Source organism: Phyllostomus hastatus, unplaced genomic scaffold (assembly GCF_019186645.2).
Source record: "Phyllostomus hastatus isolate PE091 unplaced genomic scaffold, TTU_PhHast_1.1 phas_scaffold_1674, whole genome shotgun sequence".
Taxonomy (NCBI): Eukaryota; Metazoa; Chordata; class Mammalia; order Chiroptera; family Phyllostomidae; genus Phyllostomus; species Phyllostomus hastatus.
The window spans coordinates 23,676,836-23,695,619 of record NW_025334011.1 but is presented as its reverse complement, the minus strand read 5'-3'; the positions used below and the strand labels follow the sequence as shown (position 1 = coordinate 23,695,619).

Here is an 18,784-nt window from a genome sequence, read left to right as displayed (position 1 = left end):
TTTAATCAGTCAGTGTTGAGGGTAGAAAGTGAGAAGAGGTAAAGGTGGTGGAGAGGTATATGTAACTAATGTAAAATAAGCATACACTGTGATTTTAAGAAACCACCTTCTATTATGTGAGTTAGCCGCATATGTCTTCTTAATCTATCAGCTCCTCTAGAGAAAGAATATCCTTGACAATCTTGTTTACTTTGTTGCCATTCTCCTATACACTGCTGCAAACATTTTTTACAAACCTATTGATCTATAATTGAAATACAAAAAACAGCACATATTTAACAGCATATAATTTTGTAAGTTTTGACATATGAATACACCTGTGAAACCATCATCATAATCAAGTTAATGAACTTGTTTCCTTGTTCCTTCAGATAACTGCTGATCTGCTTTATGTCCTTTTGATCAGCTCCCATTTTCTATTATGTTATATAAATGGAATAATACCATATGTACTCTTCTTTTATCTGGCTTCTTTCACTCAGCATAGTTATTTCGAGATACATCCATGTTGTTTTGGTTGTATCACTAACTCATTCTTTGCCCCTAGTTTTGAAATGCAATTGTCACATAATATTATATCAGTTTAAGGTATACAACTAATGACTTGAGATATCTATATATCTATTTCCAAATGATTGCCACAATTAGTTAACATCCATCACCTCATATAGTTCCAATTTTGTTTTCTTGAGATGAGAACTTTTAAGACTTACTCTCTCAGCAACTGTCAAATACACAGATACAATTCACTGTTGTCAACCATTGCCACCAGGCTGTGCATTTTATCTCCAAAACTTATTCACTTTATAAGTGGAAATCAGTACCTTTTGACCACCTCCACCTGTTCCTCCAACCCCTGCTACCGGAAAGGGGGCTTGGCCCTGAGCAGGTCTGCCTAGGGCCAAGTTCTTGACTTCGTGCAGGAAACATTTCACAACAGGAGTCCAGGTGATTTTTAGAGGATGTTTATTAAAACTTGGGATGGTGAAGCAAGGAAGGAAGGGCCTAGGATAAAAGAAGCAACAGGAGAGGGACTAAGTAGGGAAATGAACCTTGGTGGGGCTGCTTTAGCTCACTAAGAAGTCAGAGAAAAGGGAGCCTTGAGCACAGCACTGGGGGGTTAGCTCAGGATGAGCTGCTGCTGCTGCCCACCACTCCCTGATTGCAAGCCTCACGGGGTCCCTTAGAGTTTAGGACATGAACGTCTGTGGAGGAAGAAGTCGGGGAGGGAAAGTTGTAGGTGTGCTCCTGGGAGGGAGAGCCTGAGCTGAGATTCCTTCTAAAAGCTTTTCAGGGTGGAGACCTTAGGTAAGATCCTAGGGAGCACCTCAATAGTATATTCCTCAGCTTTATGCTGATGTACAAAAATGAGATTTATTCCCTTAAATTCGTCTGTCCTTGGGTGTGGTTGACAAATGGCAGTAATTGGATTTCTGCTATCAATCTCCCTAAGTAGGGTGGTTTAAGTTATTTACCCTCTGGTTGGGGAGAAGTGTAAACCATTCACTCTTAAGTGTCCATGGTTTAGGGAAGATAGGATTTATTAGCTGGTTGCAAACTGCTTGTTTAACTATCTGTCTCAGTTTCCCTATTCTGCTTGTGCTGGCTTACTGGCCTGTCTCACCCCCATTGGCACCAATCTACTCTCTGGGAGACTTTATCTATTACCTCTATTTTACAAATGAGAAAACTGAGTTACAGGAGTTTAACTTAACCAAGATCTCACAAATTGTAGTGGCTCTAACTGGGCCTCCAAAATCCAGTGACTAGACTCCTAGTCCCTGAGCTGTCTGTTTTGAAATGTTAACTGGAATGAATCCATACATTTCTCTGCTGGTTCTAAGCCAAATATCCTCTCAACATTTTCCGAAACAGAAATCAGAACACAGGGGAAAATCACAAAACTGAAGACACGCTATCTGCAGTTAAATCTTATAATTCACATAATACATCTTGAAACTTAAAATTGTTCATCCTAAGTGGTAAGCATAGTACCTTATTTTTATATTAAAAACTTAATAAAATACATATTATGTACATTATTTTACATTGCTTTTTGTTATGACTTAAATTGTGCTCCCTCTTGCCCACTCATGCATTAAAGTCCTAACCCTTCGTACCTCAGAATATGACCGTACTTGGAAATAGGGTTGTTGCAGATGTAATTAGTTCAGATGTGTCATACTGGAGTAGGGTGGGCCCCTAATCCTTATTATAAGGACTATGTCTATAATAAGGGGAAATTTGAACACAGACACTGTTATAGACTGAATGGTGTTCCCCTATCATTTATATGTTAAAGCTCTCACCCTCGGTATGACTGTGTTTGGATATAGGTCCTTTAAAGAGATAATTAAGGTTAAATAATGTCATAAGGGCAGGGACCTAATCCAATAGGACTGATGTCCTTATGAGAGGGAGCGATACAGCAGTGTGAGCATCCAGGGGAAAAGACCGTTTTGAGGACACAGCAAGGAGCTGGATAGCTGAAGCTAAAGAGAGAGAAACCAAACTTGATGACATCTTGATCTCTGACTTCTAGCTCCCAGAGCTGTGAGAAAATAAATTTGTTGTTTAAGCCACCCTGTCTGTGAGCTCAGCTACCAGGCTCACTGCAGAATTTGTCTTTAGGTATAAACAACCTAGCCAATGCGATAGCCCTCCTTTGTTTTAAGACAAACCATCTTGTACTGAATCAAAGGTGTTAGCAATAGTATATCAGCAGAGTGCTCTACTCAAATTAGTGATCGTGGTATCTATGCCTCTCTACCACCACCACCATTATTTTCTTTTCCTTTCTGTCTACCACCACTTCCTCCTTTTTAAAAAGACATTTCCTAAGAATTTGTATTTGAATGGAACTCTAAGTAGCATCGCTGCAGGAACATGTTGATATTCTCAGAGGTGGCATTCTGATTCTTGATTCCCCTGGTTAGAACTCAGTTGTTCCCAGATTTATTCCTATATTACTTTGTGTCCCTGTGGAAACATTACTTTAGAATGTTCTGCAAACTTGTTGTCTCTGATAACTACTCGAATGCACACCTTAGTTACTTATGTAACCACTGCAAGGCTGTCACTGTGCTATGCACAAAGCGTTAAAAGTGGGTTGTTTGTGTTTATTACTATTTTGGTGTCAGAATTACTAGGAAGAGGGTGACAAATGCCATTGTGACTATTTGGTGAATCTTAATACTTTAACAAATCTTTTCCTAAAGTTGCTTGGTGCTTAAAAATTTCCAAACCATTGCCCCATCATCCTACCACTTTTTTTTGTTTTATGGAATTCTCAAAAAATACAACTCAAAAGGGCAGTGGAGGGGGGAGGGAGGCTAGCAGCTAATCTAACTTTGGGATCTTTCCAAACCTGACGCTAGATACAACAATGCATCTGAGTTGTGATCATCAGGGATCGTGTATTTATTCGGTTTGGAGTTATACATGGAAACAGGAACTAATAGTTACCATGAGTCAGATGCATTTTTTTTTTTCTCATCTCATCCTCATGGTTATCCCTAAGGCAGAAAGTGGGAAGAGAAGGGAAACTGAGTTCGGCTTTCAAGCTGTCAGTGGACAAGCAGGAAGAGGAACACAGTCTTGATTTCAAGAAAAGCTCCGCACCCACTTTGTATTCTTGGGTGTTGTTTCCCTTCTACCGCGGTTGTTTCCTTTCGCGCTTATTGTTCCTGCATAGGTATGGACAACTCTTCACCAACCCCATACCGTGCTGCGCCAAGGTTTCCGGCAGGAGCCACAATCCTCACGCTGCACCCTAGATCTAACCCGGCTGCCCCGGCCCTAGGCTGAGCGCAGGCCTCATTTCAGAGCAGCACATCTCTTAAGTTTAAACCCCCACGGTCGCGGGCGGAGAAAACGCTCCCCGGCCCCGCCCCCTCACACAGGACTCCTATGATTGGATATGGCTGAGCTCAACCGGCCAATGGTGAGGCGGAAGCAGCTTCCCGGAAGTGTCTGCACGGGTCAGAGAATTCCTCGGATTCCGCGGCGGGCTTGGTGGGGAGGCTAATCCGCCCGGGTTGACTGGCGCTATGAGTTGCTTTCAGGGACAGATGGCTGAGTATCCAAACATCTCCATAGACCGCTTCGACAGAGAGAATCTGAAGGCCCGTGCCTACTTCTTGTCCCACTGCCACAAGGGTGAGTGAGCGCGGCGTGCCGTCCGCTCCCCGGCACCCGGGCACCCCGGCTGCGCGGGTTCTGGCCCTGCGGGGATATCGCCTGCGGCCTGGAGTGGAGGAAAGTAAGGGAGTCGGGGTCCTGGAGCGAGGGACTGCGGGCTGTGGGAGGTTAGGAGAGAGACTAGCACCTACACCTTATCCCAGTTTGGCTCCTCAGCCTCTGAGGCTTTTTTTTTTTTTTTTAATCTATACAATTGTCAGTTGCGGCTGAACCGGCACAGTGTGATCAGGGACAATGATTATGTTCTGGAAGCTCTCCTAGCGGCCAATAGTCGTAGACATTTATTAGCATGAAGGCACTCTCGCACTAGGAAATGAAACATCCTGTCTGTAAGCTCAACAAGCGGCAAGCTCTCCCCATCCCTGCCCCGCTTTAGTTAATTTATCCACATCCAACAGAAAAGATTCATTTTAGTCTCGAGGCAGGATATGGTTTACCATATATACGTAGATGGCCAGGTCAGGCAACCAGAAGACTTAAGATTTCACAGGTGGATACTGTTAGGGATGAAGCCCAAAGCTTCACCCCTAATGATAGGGCCTCCAGGCTAGATGCTCCCGACAAGGCTTGAGTGTCTCTAAAACATTTCAGCCAACCTCCAGAAATGAAACACCACGAATTTCACAGCCATTGTCCTTTTAAAATATCTATTATGCCGACTAATGTGTCTCTAACTTCACCAAAGAATATCGTTATGCTAATTATCACAGCCTTTGGCACTGATGAGAGGCGAAGATAAGCCGAAGCACTCTAGTAGCTGCTAGTGGGATTCTCCCACCGTTCTTGGAGTGGGTCAGAGCACAGCAAGCATATGCACATACATATCACACGGTGTGATTTTAAAATAAATTACTGATATCAAACCCTGCCCTTCTTCACGGGGTTGGTGTGTAGGCCAACTGTTGTCTTGTGTGGAATCAATCACTTTAACTTGTTATAAATTGTTGGTGTTAACTGCTTTGGGTGAACACAGGGTCCCTTGGAAGTAATGTGTGCTTGAGTGTGGTTGGTAGGGAAATAATGTGGGTGTAACAATGTATAGTTTTAATTTGAACATTTCATCTAAAATGTCATATGGTGTGTTTGAGTGTGATATGTTACAGAATTACATGCTTATGATTTTGTAATAAAAAGGACATCATTTGTGACAGACCCTGTACTTGTCTTGCTCTAAGCCACCAATTATCTCTCTTTAATGAGGAAAATTTGAAGCTCTTCTCTCCATTTGCTAAACAGCACTGTGAGCCTCTTTGAGGGTTTTTCTGCATATTCTTAAGAATAACATTATTTTGGTTTTGTTTTTCATTGAGAATCTGCCGCTGGATGCAGATGCCCCTGTTTGTTTGTTTGTTTTGTTTTTTGTTTTTTTACCTTTTATGTTAAGTCTCTCTGGCATTTCTGACTGTGTTAGCCATGATTAAAGTTTGGCGGAGGGGTTTGCCTTCATGTTTAGGAGTAATGAGTTTGGAGAAAGAATTCATCTCAAGGAATCTGTGAAGTCAAATCAATAGTTTGTATATTGAGCAAGAAATTGACTTTCGAGAAGTTTATAATGCTTCCTGTTCTGGAATCACATGTGGGTCTGCTTACCCCACCAGGGTGTAAACTCTTCAAGTGAAAGCACCCAACTTCTGCTTTTGGTGGTTTCCTCTGTTGCCTGACCTTTTTTGTTTGTTCGTTTTGTTTTGAGCCCCAAAAATTCAAGTGTTGAAGCTCTAACCCAATGAGACTGTGTTTGGAAATAGGGCATTTAGGAAGTAATAAGGTGAAATGAGGTGATAATGGTGGGGTTCTAATTTGATAGGATTTACTGGAAGAGGAAGAGCTCTCTCTTCACACATACCTAGGAGAAGTCAAGTGAGCAGACAGCAAGAAGGTGACTGCCTGCCTCCAAGCCAGGAAGAGAGGTCTTACCAGAATTCAGCTTTGGACTTCAGTCTCTAGACCTATAAAGGATAAATTTCTGTTGTTTAAGCCTCCCTCCTCCACCCCACTCTATGGTATTCTGTTATGACAGCCCTAGCAAACTAATGCATACTATCTGATAAAATCCATGGACTCTTTTGCTAGAAAATGTGCGCATAAACATGTTAATGTAATATTTTGATACAATTTGGGGCAGGCCGTGGACCCACCTGATGCTAGTTTATTGGCCATCTGGAGCCCCATGCTGTGTTTGGAGTGGGGTGGGCACCACTAGCCATCAGTGAGGGCTGGAGGATGAGAGGGGATGCATGGCCTGAAGTGGTCACCCTGTGCTGGGGAGGATTGACCCTGGTCAAGGAAGAAGAAAAGGGCCCTGGAAAGGAGTCTGGGTGCACTTCTAGCAAACTCACTCAGGCTCTCTTGGCAACCAGTCAGGAGTGGAGGGTTGGGGGGTCTTGATGAAACAGCTCTAGGGTGCTGCCTGCTGCCTTAGTTTCAGAGCACAGAGCAGAGTCCTGAGCCTGTCTCCTTTTTGCCACAGCACCAACTCTCCAGAAACCCCAGTTACTGAGAGTCCCACCCTCTGGTGTACCTATAGGCTCTAAGGGCCTGGGCTACGAGTAACCTGAGGAGATCCACCCTCTGAGGGGCAGCTGGACTGTCTGGCGGAGGCACCTGTCCAGTGAAGGCCGGCCACATGCTGTGCAGTGACCACCTTGTGTTCACTGGAATCAAGGATTGCCACAGATAAGCTGAGGTGTGTGTGTGTAGGTGGTAATTAGAAAAATTAGAATTGGTTTGATTTAATGCAATAATTTAGAAGTGTTTGGTCATTGTTATTTAGGCCTTTGTGTGCTCAAGATTCAGAATGTATTTTAGAATGCACTGTGTATTTAATGTGCTGTTTGGTTTAAATGCTACTTTTCTTTAAATATCATTTTGTGTCTGTTAATTTGGAAGGCTCTGGAGCAAGCCTGTGTGGATGGAAATGTCCCACTTTCAACCCGGCAGTCACAGTAGACATGAAGAAAACAAACCTCTTCTTATTCTGGCCTCAGCCTGAAGGATTTCCTAGAGGATTTCATGAAAGCAAGATTGAATTTCAAGATGGACTAACTTAAGTGACTGGCATTGAATGGGTCACAGAGAGGAAGGACTGAGGGGTGGTTGGACTGAAATGAAAGAAGGGGGTAAAGGAAATTGCTGAAAGCAGTTCTGAATGAATGAGGCACTGGTCATTCATTCTTCTCTGGCTACTCAGAGTGATTTAGACTCGCCCCTAAGATTCAGGGGACCATTCTCCTTTTAAATGGCTTCTGGTGGTTCCGAGGAAGAAATGGCCAACTCTTAGTAGTTTCTGACCTATTTTCAGATGGATTCTTCACCTGCAGAAGAGAGAGTCCATACCCCATATGAGTCACCTCTCTTGTAAAAGTGAACCTGTCATGTATTTTCTCTTAAAAGGAATTTTAAAAAGAGCAGATGACTGATTTCCGTTGGGCTAAGTGAGCATCTGAAAAAAAAAATAGTGTGTTTATGATTTTTGATTATTTTATTTTTAGATCACATGAAAGGATTAAGAGCCCCAGCCATGAAAAGAAGGTTGGAGTGCAGGTAACGTATTTTGCTACTTATTTGTGTGTGTCTGTCTTTAAGTCACCATTTTCATTGAGTTGTACTACCTATACAGAAGAGTGCATTCACCATAATGTTACAATCTGATGAACTTTCACAGTTGAACACATTTTGAAGCTTCCATCCAAATCAAGAACTAGAACAAGCTAGTATTCCTCTTCCTCCTCCCAGTCAGCCCCCCTCTCTTTAAGGTCACCTCTGTTCTGACTTTTGTCATCATGGTTTAGATCTGGCTTTTGACCTTCATGTCTAAATAGAGTCACACTGAATGGACTTTTCTGTTTCACTTAACACCTTTGTGTGATTCATCCATGCTATTGGGTGCGGCGGCGGCAGCCCGTTTGCTTTCATTTCTGTAAGAGAGAGTATGTGTGTGTGTGAATGGTTGTCTTACTCTGAAGAATCATATAATATTGTTGGGCTTTTTTAAAGAAAAGATTTTATTTATTTATCTTTAGAGAGAGGGGGAGGGGGAGAGAGCAACATCAATGTGTGAAAGCAACATCAATCAGTTGCCTCTCATATGCCCCCAACTGGGGGCATAGCTTGCAAGCCAGGCATGTGCCCTGACCGGGAATTGAACCCGAGACGTTTTGGTTTACAGGATGATACCCAACCCCCTGAGTCACACTAGTTAGGGCAGATTATTTCTTAAAGCTGAACTGTTGTATTCTTTTCCTACAGCCATTACCTAAATCTAAACTCCAAATCCCCAAGATACATCTTGGGAAAGGGCCCCACTGACTTTTTGACTTTTGAACCACTGGATGTCAAGTGTAATGTTCTCTGCTAAGGGATATCAGTAGTCCGTGTTCTTGATAATGATTGTTATATTTAATGATTGTTTTATATATATATATGTTAGGCACTACATACTTATTAGTTCAGTAGCTTCTTTGAGTGCCAGTGATGAGTGTTGAGGATACCATAGTGAGCAACCCTGATGAAAATCCCTGTCTTTTGATAACTGTTTGAATAGATATTATTTAGGTATTATTATTATAGATATTATTTCTATTTTACAGATGAGGAAACTGAGGAACCAGAGAGGTTAAATTAGTTGCCCAAGGTCACACAGCCAGTAGGTGGCAGGACCAGGATTTCAACCAGGTCTGTCTGATTTTAGAGCCTGTATATTAGCTACCTATTGCTGCGTAACAACTGACCCTAAAATGTAGTGACTTAAGTCAACTAATAATGTATTCTCTCTCTCTTAGTCTCTGTGGGTCAGGAGTTCTGCTGGGGCACAGTCGGGGTGGCTGGTTTCTCCCTGCCTGGGGCATCCTGTGGGGGCTGACTTTATCTCAAGGCTCATTCTTGCCATGTGTGACCCCTAGGGGAAGACTCAAACAGCTGGGGCACCTTGGGCCTATCTCTAAAAAATCTCTTGCCATGGTGGTTTCAGGATAGCTGGACTTCTTAAATGGAAACTGAAAAAAAAAAAAGTGTTTTCTTCCCAGAAGAAAGCTAGCAGGCAGATATATGCCTGGAGATACAGCTTCACAAATTTTGCAGTGTCACTTCCATCATGCTTTGTTGGTTAACACCGTTACAAAGTTCTACCCAGGTTCAGGGGGCGATTAACATAGAGACCTCCGGTCAGTGGAGGGATTTCCATGTCCGTTTTGTAAGAAGAGTATGTATGTATGGGATATATATTAGTGTGGCTGCCTTTGGAAAATACAGTTTGCCACAGACTATATTCCTAACCTTCAATCTATACTGTTGAATTTTTAAAATTTATCATGAAATTGATCTCTGCTCACTTAAAAAAAAAACCAGAATAGGTTTAGATGAAGCAAAACACAGAAGCCTTCTGTCGTCCCCTCCACACCCCTTTTCCATGCCCAGAGGTAGTTTAGCATTTGGTGGTATCTTTCCAGACATAGCCGATCATGTACAAACATGCATCTTTAACATAAAATTGGTGAGGAGGTCAGAGGACACTTTTTTTTCCATTTGTTTCTTCCCTGTTCCTTTACACTCAATGGTCTCAATGGGACCAAGAGAGTCACTGGGGCGTTGGCATACTGGGGACTCTCTAACACCCCTTGTGCCAGTTCACTTGTTCAGGATGAACTGACATATGATGAAATGTGCTTCCTGGTCACCAACATGGCTCATTTTGGATCAGACTGAAATAGTTCTTTTTCCTTTCTCTTTCAGCTTGAAGGTTTACTTATACTGTTCGCCCGTTACTAAAGAGTTGTTGTTAACTAGCCCGAAGTACAGATTTTGGGAGACAAGAATTGTAAGTTTTATTTTTTGAATGATGCTAATTCTTCTTTTGTGACTGGGAAGTATTTTTTGATATGGATCAAGCAAAGTGTTGGAGTTATTCCATGCCCACTTACTCACACACTGTGTGTTTATTACAATATTGGTAGTCTTTGTAGTTCAGCAGTTCAGAAGAGGTCAACATTTTATTTTTTTTAATTTACTTTTCTTGTCCCTCAACAGTTTGATCTTGGTTCTTAGTTTTGTTTTATCTCATTAACTCTCTTGCTAAGTTGCATTTTAATACTCCAAGTGTTAAATGGTTATTAACATAATTAATCCTTTATTTAGACCATGGGAAAAATAAATAAAACTTAGGGGTTATAATAAGAAAGGGCTAATAACCAGAATAAAAATAGAATGAGTAGTTTTGAATCTGGCAGAATAAAATGGATCTAACTAATGGAAGGAAGATACTGGGGAGAAAAACAGAAGTATGTGAAGATGGCAGGAAAAGTTCTGTTATAACAGTAATTACTATAAATATCAATGGACTTAATTCAATTATTGATCAAGAGACAAATTCTCAGTTTAGGTTAAAAAAATAAGAAAGATCCACTTGTCTTAGTCTACAGGAGACATAGTTAAAACAAAAGGATAAATGCAAGTTGAAATGGAAAAAAAAAAAAAAGGAAAACATATACTAAACAGTTAGAAGCTAAAAATGCCAGAGTGGCAATTTTTATATCATACAAAGTAGAATTGAAGGCAAAAAAAAAAAAAAAGGCACTAAGTTTCAAAGAGGATGCTATTTACTATTAAAAGGAACAATTGATCAAGTAGATATAAATGTATGAATTGACAGAGTAACCTCAAACTGGATAAAGTAATAACTGATGGCCCATGTTTGACCACAGAACACGAACCACAGTAAATGAATAGAATTAGGGTTCATTATGTGGGTTAAACCCTAAATAATGTGGAAACTGGCATAGAAGTCTGAACAGGTGTCATAGTCTGTCTGTTGTTTGCTGACAACTTTCAACTTCCACTTCCTCTCTCTGCTTCTGCCTCACACCTGGGCAAGCCGATTCAAAAGCCTACCCCTCCTGGGGCACCCACTTGGCAGTTCAAACCAGGCAAGCTCAGCCCCACCTCCAACCACAGTGAGAACCAGGGCCACTCACCCCTGCTCTCTCTCTGACCACATGAGCCACTTCCAGCCTGGTGCTGCCCTCCTTTTCCCAGAGAGCCCCGAGTTGTGACTAGTGCAGTGTTTTCATGCCCCTTTGGTGCACGTGTCGCCTCTCTTGTCTCCACCTCCAGCCTATCAATTGGGGTGGGGTCCACCCTCCTTCCACAAAGGGACACAATAGCAAGACTGTAACTTTGGCCGTGGTATTAGGCCTGAGTCGCTATGGGTCAGCCTGGTCGGCAGTCAGGAAGAAAAGCTGAGAAAGAAGTGGCGAAGAGCAGAGACAGGCTGGAATGCGCAAGGACAAACTGGAAACTGTGTCTGTCCTTCCCTCCTCTCAACCCCAGTAGTGTTGCCACTCCCTTTGCCACTGAGCTCCACTCACCTGGCCCAGCACCCTGAGAGGCTGAAGGAGGACAGAGATCCTGCAGAGGACGGGGCAGCTGCCGTCCTGCCTCATGTGTGTGAGTTGAGCCAGCAGATCAGCAGCACACATGAGCTGTTATAATTCCTGGTGTCCTTCCCGGCATTAAAAATGCCTGTTGGTTTACCTCTGCCTTCTCAATCTCAACCCTGAGTTGGAAGTTTACATGGCAGGGACTTCTAGGACTGTTTCAGCTCAGCTAAGTTGGGGTAGTACAAGGCCACCTCACAATCGAAGGGGGAAACGGAAACTCAACAATTATTGCTGGCATGCTTCCTATACCACTCTCAGAAGCTAAAAGATGAGGGAAGCAGGAAATAAGTGAAAATACAGAAGATTTGAATGACATAATTGATAAAAGTGAACTAAGAGAAATCCAGACCTTCAAACCCAAACCGAGAAAACAAGACCTTTTATTAAATTGTCTATGTACTATGTCACAAAAGAAGCTTTAAGAAGTCCTAGTGATCTGTTCTCTAACCATAATGCAATGATGTTGGAAATGAGAAATAAAAGCAGAGCTAGAGTCATCCTGTTGTTACATCTGGGAGCTAAATGTGTACGATAAACAACTCTTAGGTTAAAGATGAAATTGTAAAGAAAAACACACGCGGCATAGAACCGAGGGGCAATGAAAGCAGAACATGTCCAAATGTGTGGGACAGCTACATTAGTACTTGAAGGGAAATTGGTAGCACTAAATATATTATTTAAGGAAGAAAGACTAGAATTAAATGGAGTATCTTCAACTCACTAAGGAAAAGGAGCAACAAAGCAAATTTAAGGATATGTGAAAGAAGGAAATTGTCAATGTAAGGAACATTCAAACCTGGAGAAAATTTTTGTGAGTTTATTTGAGCCAAACCGATGACAGTTGTCTGGAAGCAAAACCTCAATGGATTGAGGACATGCTCCAGAGAATGTCAGTTCTGCACCCTGCCTCATACATTACTGTCAGAAGATGTCGGTGGGGTACAGGAAGTCCATTGGTGATAGATTAGGGTGATAGATTAGGTGATAGATTAGGGAGGCAGAAGAAAGCAAAGCATGGAAAACTTTGGGGTTGTATAAAAAGCAAAATGATAGACTCATACTTCTTTTACATAGGTGGGTACAGGATAGTTAACAGTCAACAATTAACTCAATAATAATAAAAATGAGGGGGTTTGTGACCTTTGGTGCTCTGGTGCGGTTCCTGTGCTTGAGGGGTCAGTAAAAGGGGAATTACTCTGCATTCCACAGGTTTGTTATTCTAGGTGTAAAAGGAGAATAGACAGGCTTAGTTAAGGTAAAGATTTACTTTTGTCAGGGAAGAGCCTAGGACATGGCTACCTGCCATAAACTGCTTTTAGTTAGGTAATAAGTTTTAATTTCAGCCCATCTTTGTGGTTACTTTAGGTCTCTGAGTTTTTAAGGCTGCCATACAGGCCTCCCCTGAGCTTACAAGATTAGTGTATGGCCCCTTTTTACTTCCACAAAATAATAAAGAAAAAAGGACAAGATAGTGATATAGAGACTAAAAACTACCACAGAAAAAGGAATAGGAACAAAACTAAAAGCTGGTTTACACAGAACCAGAGAAAAATTTCTGTGAATATTGATTTAAAAAAGATTCATGTAAAAGTACAGAATGACAAAAGGAAAATAATTATTATTAACAGCAAAGCATTTTTGACAATTACTATGGTAGTGTATTTGATAATCTAGACAAAGTAGATAAATATCCGGAAAAGTGGGAAAATATAAAATTGAGGCAAGAAAAATGGAAAACTTGATTAAATCAGTAACTATCCAAGAAATTAAAACTATTTATTTATTTATTTATTTATTTATTTGTAAGGGGCAGGGAGGGCAGAATCAAGGGGGTGGGAGAAGGAAGCCAAGAAGGAGGGAGGTGGAGAGGGGACAGGGAGGAGGAAAAGGGATAGAAGCCTAAAACAATTTTTAATGATCTCTTCTTCAATAAAGCCCCAGGCCCTGATGGTTTTATAGGTGCATTTTGCCAAATGTCAGAGAACAAATAATCCCTACACTAGAAGAATTATTGTAGGAGATAATAAAAAGATAAAACCTGCCGGCAAAATAGTTAATAATAGTACACAGGAGGAAAAGGCCATTTCATGTGTGAACATAAAAGATGAAAAACTATGTTAATTAATTCATTCATTCATTCATCATCTACTTATGGAGTGCCCCTCCATGTTAGCTGCTATGCTAATAAATGTGCCCGTCTACCTCGGAGCACTCTGCAGCAGCTCAAGTTAGTGAATCAGGCCAACTTGTCACAGACGGATCCAGACTGCTCTGTAGCACAAAACCTAAACACACAGAACACAGGACTACATGTTTTACACAGACTCAAGTTCAAAGGGGTGGGAAAGTGAAGAGAGGAAGATTGAATTTGTCGAAATAGAATTGCTGTAGATATCAGTTTATAAGGCAGTTAATATACTTTGTCACATGAGCCTTGAGAAAGGTATTATTTTAGCTTCATCATGTTTTCAAGCTGTTTAAAACATTTATTGTAGTGAAATTAGGAATTGATAGACAGAGAGCCTGTAACTTCTCGTAGCCCCCTTTCTGTGTTTGAGATGGCAAAGACCTGTAAAGCCATGAAAAACTGTGACAGTATCTACTATGATGTACACATGACCTCTTATTTTATTTTAATAGATATCAATTGAAATTGAAACTCCTACCCAGATATCTTTAGTTGACGAAGCATCGGGCGAGGTAACTAAATATTAAATTTCATGCTTTTGAAAATTATTATTTATTGCTAAAATGATTATTTATCTTTATCCTTGATTTTGAATGCTCATTTAACCATAAATGAAAATTACTGGAATTGAGTGAGTTTTCGGGGAAAAACACCATGTGTAACATATTTATTTGCTTCCTCCAAGGGCTTGGCTATGACTTCTGTCAGAATGGCTCCTGTTTAGTATGACATGCTGGTGATGGGGATGCCAGTTGTTGATAGTTCATGATGTCACTGTCACATTCAATAAGCTTATTATAATGTTCAGGATATAAAATAGTCCTTAATCTTTTTGCAGGAAATTTATGTACATTGTGCTTTTTTTTTCTGAAGTTTTTTTTTTTTATTCAAGAAACAGACCCTGTCCAAGTGGATCCAATATGTTGTCTTTAAATTTAAAAGCAAGTTGCCCTCGCCAGGTAGTGCAGTTGGTTAGAGCCTTGTCCCGATACGCCTAGGTTGTGGGTTTGATCCCCAGTCAGGGCCCTTACCAGAATTGACCAATTTATGCATAGCTAAGTGGAATAACAAATTGATCTCTCTCTTTGTCTGTCTGTCTCTCTCCTTCTCTTCTTCTGTTCTTCCTTCCCTCTCTTCCTTCCCCTCTCTAAAATCAATTTAAAAAATTTAGAAGCAGGTGTTTTTGTGTTGTGGGTATATTGTTATAATAATAGTAGGACTGTGGACTACCTTTTATTTATTTATTGCCTCAGATTATATCTACAGCTAGGAGGTATTTTCCTGTTTTTTGCGAATCTAGTGAATATTTATTCCCCAGTCCGATTATAACCTGCTTTGTTGACGGGGTGAACTCTGAGGGTGTCCTTTGCTGTGAGGCTGTGATCGGACAGTCAGGGGCTGACTTTCCCCATTTCCTCTTTGGAGAACATAGGCCTTCAAAGTGCTCCTCATCAAATTATTGTCCTGAGGGAGGACTGCATGGCCAGTTCAGGAGGGGCTGAAAAGGGATGGCCTGAACCTTTCTCACTGCCATCCTGGACTCTGTTTGCTAACTTGTTTTGAGTCTTACTCTCATTGCCTTTCTGTCTTGCAGCCTGTGTTGGTGGGAGGCTTTCTCAAAATTGGGCCCCAGACAGCAGGCAGCTGTCACTGAACAGTCTTGCTGTCCCACTGTGGTTCTTTATGTTTCTTCTTGTGCTCTGTGACTTTGTGTGTTGTGTCTCAAGCTCCAACCAGTGGGATACCCTGTTTTAAAGGGGGCTTTGGAATGAATGTTCAGCTTATGGAAGGAGCTAGTGTGTCCAGAGCTCTGCGCCCTGCACCCCGTAACCCTACCCCTGTCCTGAGGGCTGAGAGGCATTATTGCCCGTCAGGCTCAGCCCCAACAGGACAGGGTGCAGTATGGTGACTTGGGGCCAGACTACATCATGCCTTTCACACACACACACACACACACACACACACATGCACAGCTTTATTGAGATATTCACATACCACCATATAATTCACCCCTTTTAAGGTGTACAGTTTAATGACTTTTAGTATATTTACAGAGTTGTATATCCATCACCACAATCAATTTTAGAATATTTTCATCATTCAGAATGAAACTGTATCCATTAGCAGTTACCCTCTTTCTCCCTCCCCCCAGCCCCTGGCAACTACCACTTTCCTTGAAGTCTCTATAGGTTTGCTTATCCTGGAAATTTCATAGAAACGGAATCATGCAGATGTGCACTTTTGTGACTGACTTCTTTCAGTTTACCTAAAATGTTTTCAAGGTTTATCCATGTTTTAGTGTATATCAGTATTTTATTTTTTTTATGACCAAATAATATTCCATTGTATGGAGAGATCACATTTTGTTGATTCATTAACCACTTAATAGACATTTGGGCTGTTTCTTCCCTTGGCTGGTACGAGTAATGCTTCTGTGAACTTTGCCGTGTAGGTGTCTCTAGGTGCTCGTTTCTCTTGTGTGCATGTGTCCGCGTGGAATTGCTGTGTCATGTCGTAACTCGGCATTTAACTGTTTGTTTTGTGGGCAAGAATTCCACTTGTTTCCAGGGTTTGGAGAGAGAGGAAATGAGAAAAGGCACATTCCTGAGAAGTACTCTAATATGTTTTATTAAAGACGACTTTGTGTAGCTGGGTCCTAATGATAACTTATTATTTTTTCTTTATTTTCTTTTTAGAAGGAAGAGATTGTTGTGACTCTCTTACCAGCTGGTCATTGCCCAGGATCAGTTATGTAAGGGGGCTCATCTATTTTGCCATTTTGTCATGTCTAGATATGTATAATATTTGTAGAAATATTACATTTTTAGGGTCTAGAAAATAATATGAATAGGGAAATTTGATTTTTTTTTGGCATGTTCTGTAATCTTTATTTCCAAATTGGACTTGTCGGGGGGGTGTTGAAGTGAAGATCAGGTTTGAAATGTGGATTTCTCATCATGGAAGTCTTCAGTAGCTGTTCCCCCATTGGCTTTGCATTTTCCTGTCACATAGATTCTTCTCTCCACAAGCAGGAACGATCTCAATACATAGTCAAGCGTGCTAACCTATTTCAGGGGACATCTGTCACAAACTCTGGCATCTCCGTTGTGCCATCCCCCCCCACCCCGCCTCCCCAGGGAAGAGGTGGCGGCTGAATGCCTGGTGTGGTTTAGAGCTACTGAAATTCCATTAACACTGGGTCATAGCAGCTGCGTTTGGCAGGACACACTCACTATGGCATTAGTATATATTTGCTTATTAGGGTTTCGTATGAGACTGAGAAGTCACTGATATATGTGTTCTTCACAGGTTTCTATTTCAGGGCGACCAGGGAACTGTCTTATACACGGGAGACTTCAGACTGGCCAAAGGAGAAGCTGCCCGGATGGAGCTTCTGCACTATGGGGGCAGGTGCAGAGCTTTGTGTGACTCTGAGTGCAAGACCGCATCGTTTAGAGAGTGTTGTTGCTCAGCTTTCCCTGAATACAAGCCTTACTTCTCTTAGAAATCAACCTTGATTGTAATATTTGTAACAGTAAACTAATTTTTCTTCTTGAAACAGGGTATTGATTGAGGTAATAGTTACATGTATTTGTCAGAGTTCACTGGACCATACATGCAAAATATATGTATTTTATTGTATAGAAATCATTTCCTAATGAAGTTGTTTTAACAAAAAAACTCCAAATGGAATGAAATATTATGTAAAATAACTGAGAGTTTGTAAACTTTCTACATATTTTATTTCACATTAGAATAACACCAACTGTTTTTTCCCCCAGAGTGAAAGACATCCAAAGTGTGTACTTAGATACTACTTTCTGCGATCCAAAATTTCATCAAATTCCTAGTCGGGTAAGTCTCTCTGGAAAAGTTGGGTGAGAACCCGGGCATGGCATATTTCTAGTAGAAAGTCCGAGATACCAAATCCGATCACAAATGCTCCCATTGCATTACTACCTGTGAGTGCTAGGAATGGGAGCGTTAAGTGCCTTTAAAACCCCGCCAGGGAGAGTGTCTGAGTGGAGTGGTGGAGCTGGTTCGGAGCTGGATCACCCGGAGCCCGTACCACGTGGTGTGGCTGAACTGCAAAGCAGCTTACGGGTATGAGTATCTGTTCACCAACCTTAGTGAAGAATTTGGACTCCAGGTATGGTGGCGGCTCTTTCTTTTCTGCTGCTCCCTTCCATCCTCCCCACTTCACCTTTCCTCCCCCTCCCCTCAAACCTGAAAGCAATAAAGGTGCAAACAACCTATCCAAGTGTGTAGGGTGGGGGGCGGGGTACAGCTTGGCAGCCCCTCTGAAGTAGCATGTCAGCTTTGTTCATTCCATCCTCATGGGAGGACCTGACAGTGGCCCTTTGGTGAAATGTCCCCTAGAGGAGGTGTTTTTTCAAAAAAACATGAAATAAATTGAGTGATTATGATCAGCATTGAAAATAAGTTTGAGCTAGAGAATACTTGAGTGTATTACTTGCAGAGTAATTATTGTTTTGTGAAAATTTATGGCGGAATCAGACATGTATGTGTGTGTGTCCTGGGTAGCCAGGGAAAACATATTTCTTACTGTGGATCATGGTCAGAATGTCTCAAAAACCTTGTCTTAGAGCACTGAGCCTTTATGGATCTGTGTCTGACCCAGCTAGACGGAGCTTTCCTGTCCCTTGCAGATGGCTCCGTGCTGGGCTCTCAGGACCCGGAGCAGCAGAGCCCAGTGTGTGTGAGCGTGTCTGCTGAGCAGGGAGCCCCTGTCTGCTGCGCCCACGGGGGCCTGGGGCTTCTGCTCTTGTCCGGGGAGACAGGATGGGTTTTGGTAACAGTGTTGAGCAAAACAAAGTGCTGGGACTAGCTGGACATTGGAATCCTACCTCATTTCCTATCTTTTAATATAGCTCCCCTAGCTAACAAACTTGTACAAGTTAAGGAGTATATACAATATAATTTAGTACAACAAAATGATCTAGTA

The 18,784-nt window shown here is 41.7% G+C and overlaps 1 protein-coding gene across 3 annotated transcripts in view; it reads left to right on the top strand.

Annotated features, from left to right (window-relative positions):
* Positions 1–3,983: 3,983 nt before the first annotated feature.
* Positions 3,984–18,784, top strand: part of DCLRE1C (DNA cross-link repair 1C) — a 37,480-nt gene continuing 22,679 nt past the window's right edge. Inside the window, exons 1-9 of one of the 3 annotated variants that reach the window (XM_045857721.1) lie at positions 4,074–4,158; positions 7,689–7,740; positions 8,787–8,871; positions 9,928–10,012; positions 14,271–14,330; positions 16,515–16,570; positions 17,128–17,229; positions 17,601–17,673; positions 17,828–17,968. In XM_045857721.1, the coding sequence (XP_045713677.1) occupies positions 16,569–16,570; positions 17,128–17,229; positions 17,601–17,673; positions 17,828–17,968 (318 nt within the window). In that variant the 5' untranslated portion in view covers positions 4,074–4,158; positions 7,689–7,740; positions 8,787–8,871; ... (1 more) ...; positions 14,271–14,330; positions 16,515–16,568. Of the gene's footprint in view, positions 4,159–7,688; positions 7,741–8,786; positions 8,872–9,927; positions 10,013–14,270; positions 14,331–16,514; positions 16,571–17,127; positions 17,230–17,600; positions 17,674–17,827; positions 17,969–18,784 lie in introns of all 3 variants that reach the window. The other 2 variants (XM_045857719.1, XM_045857720.1) reach the window with 2 other exon arrangements.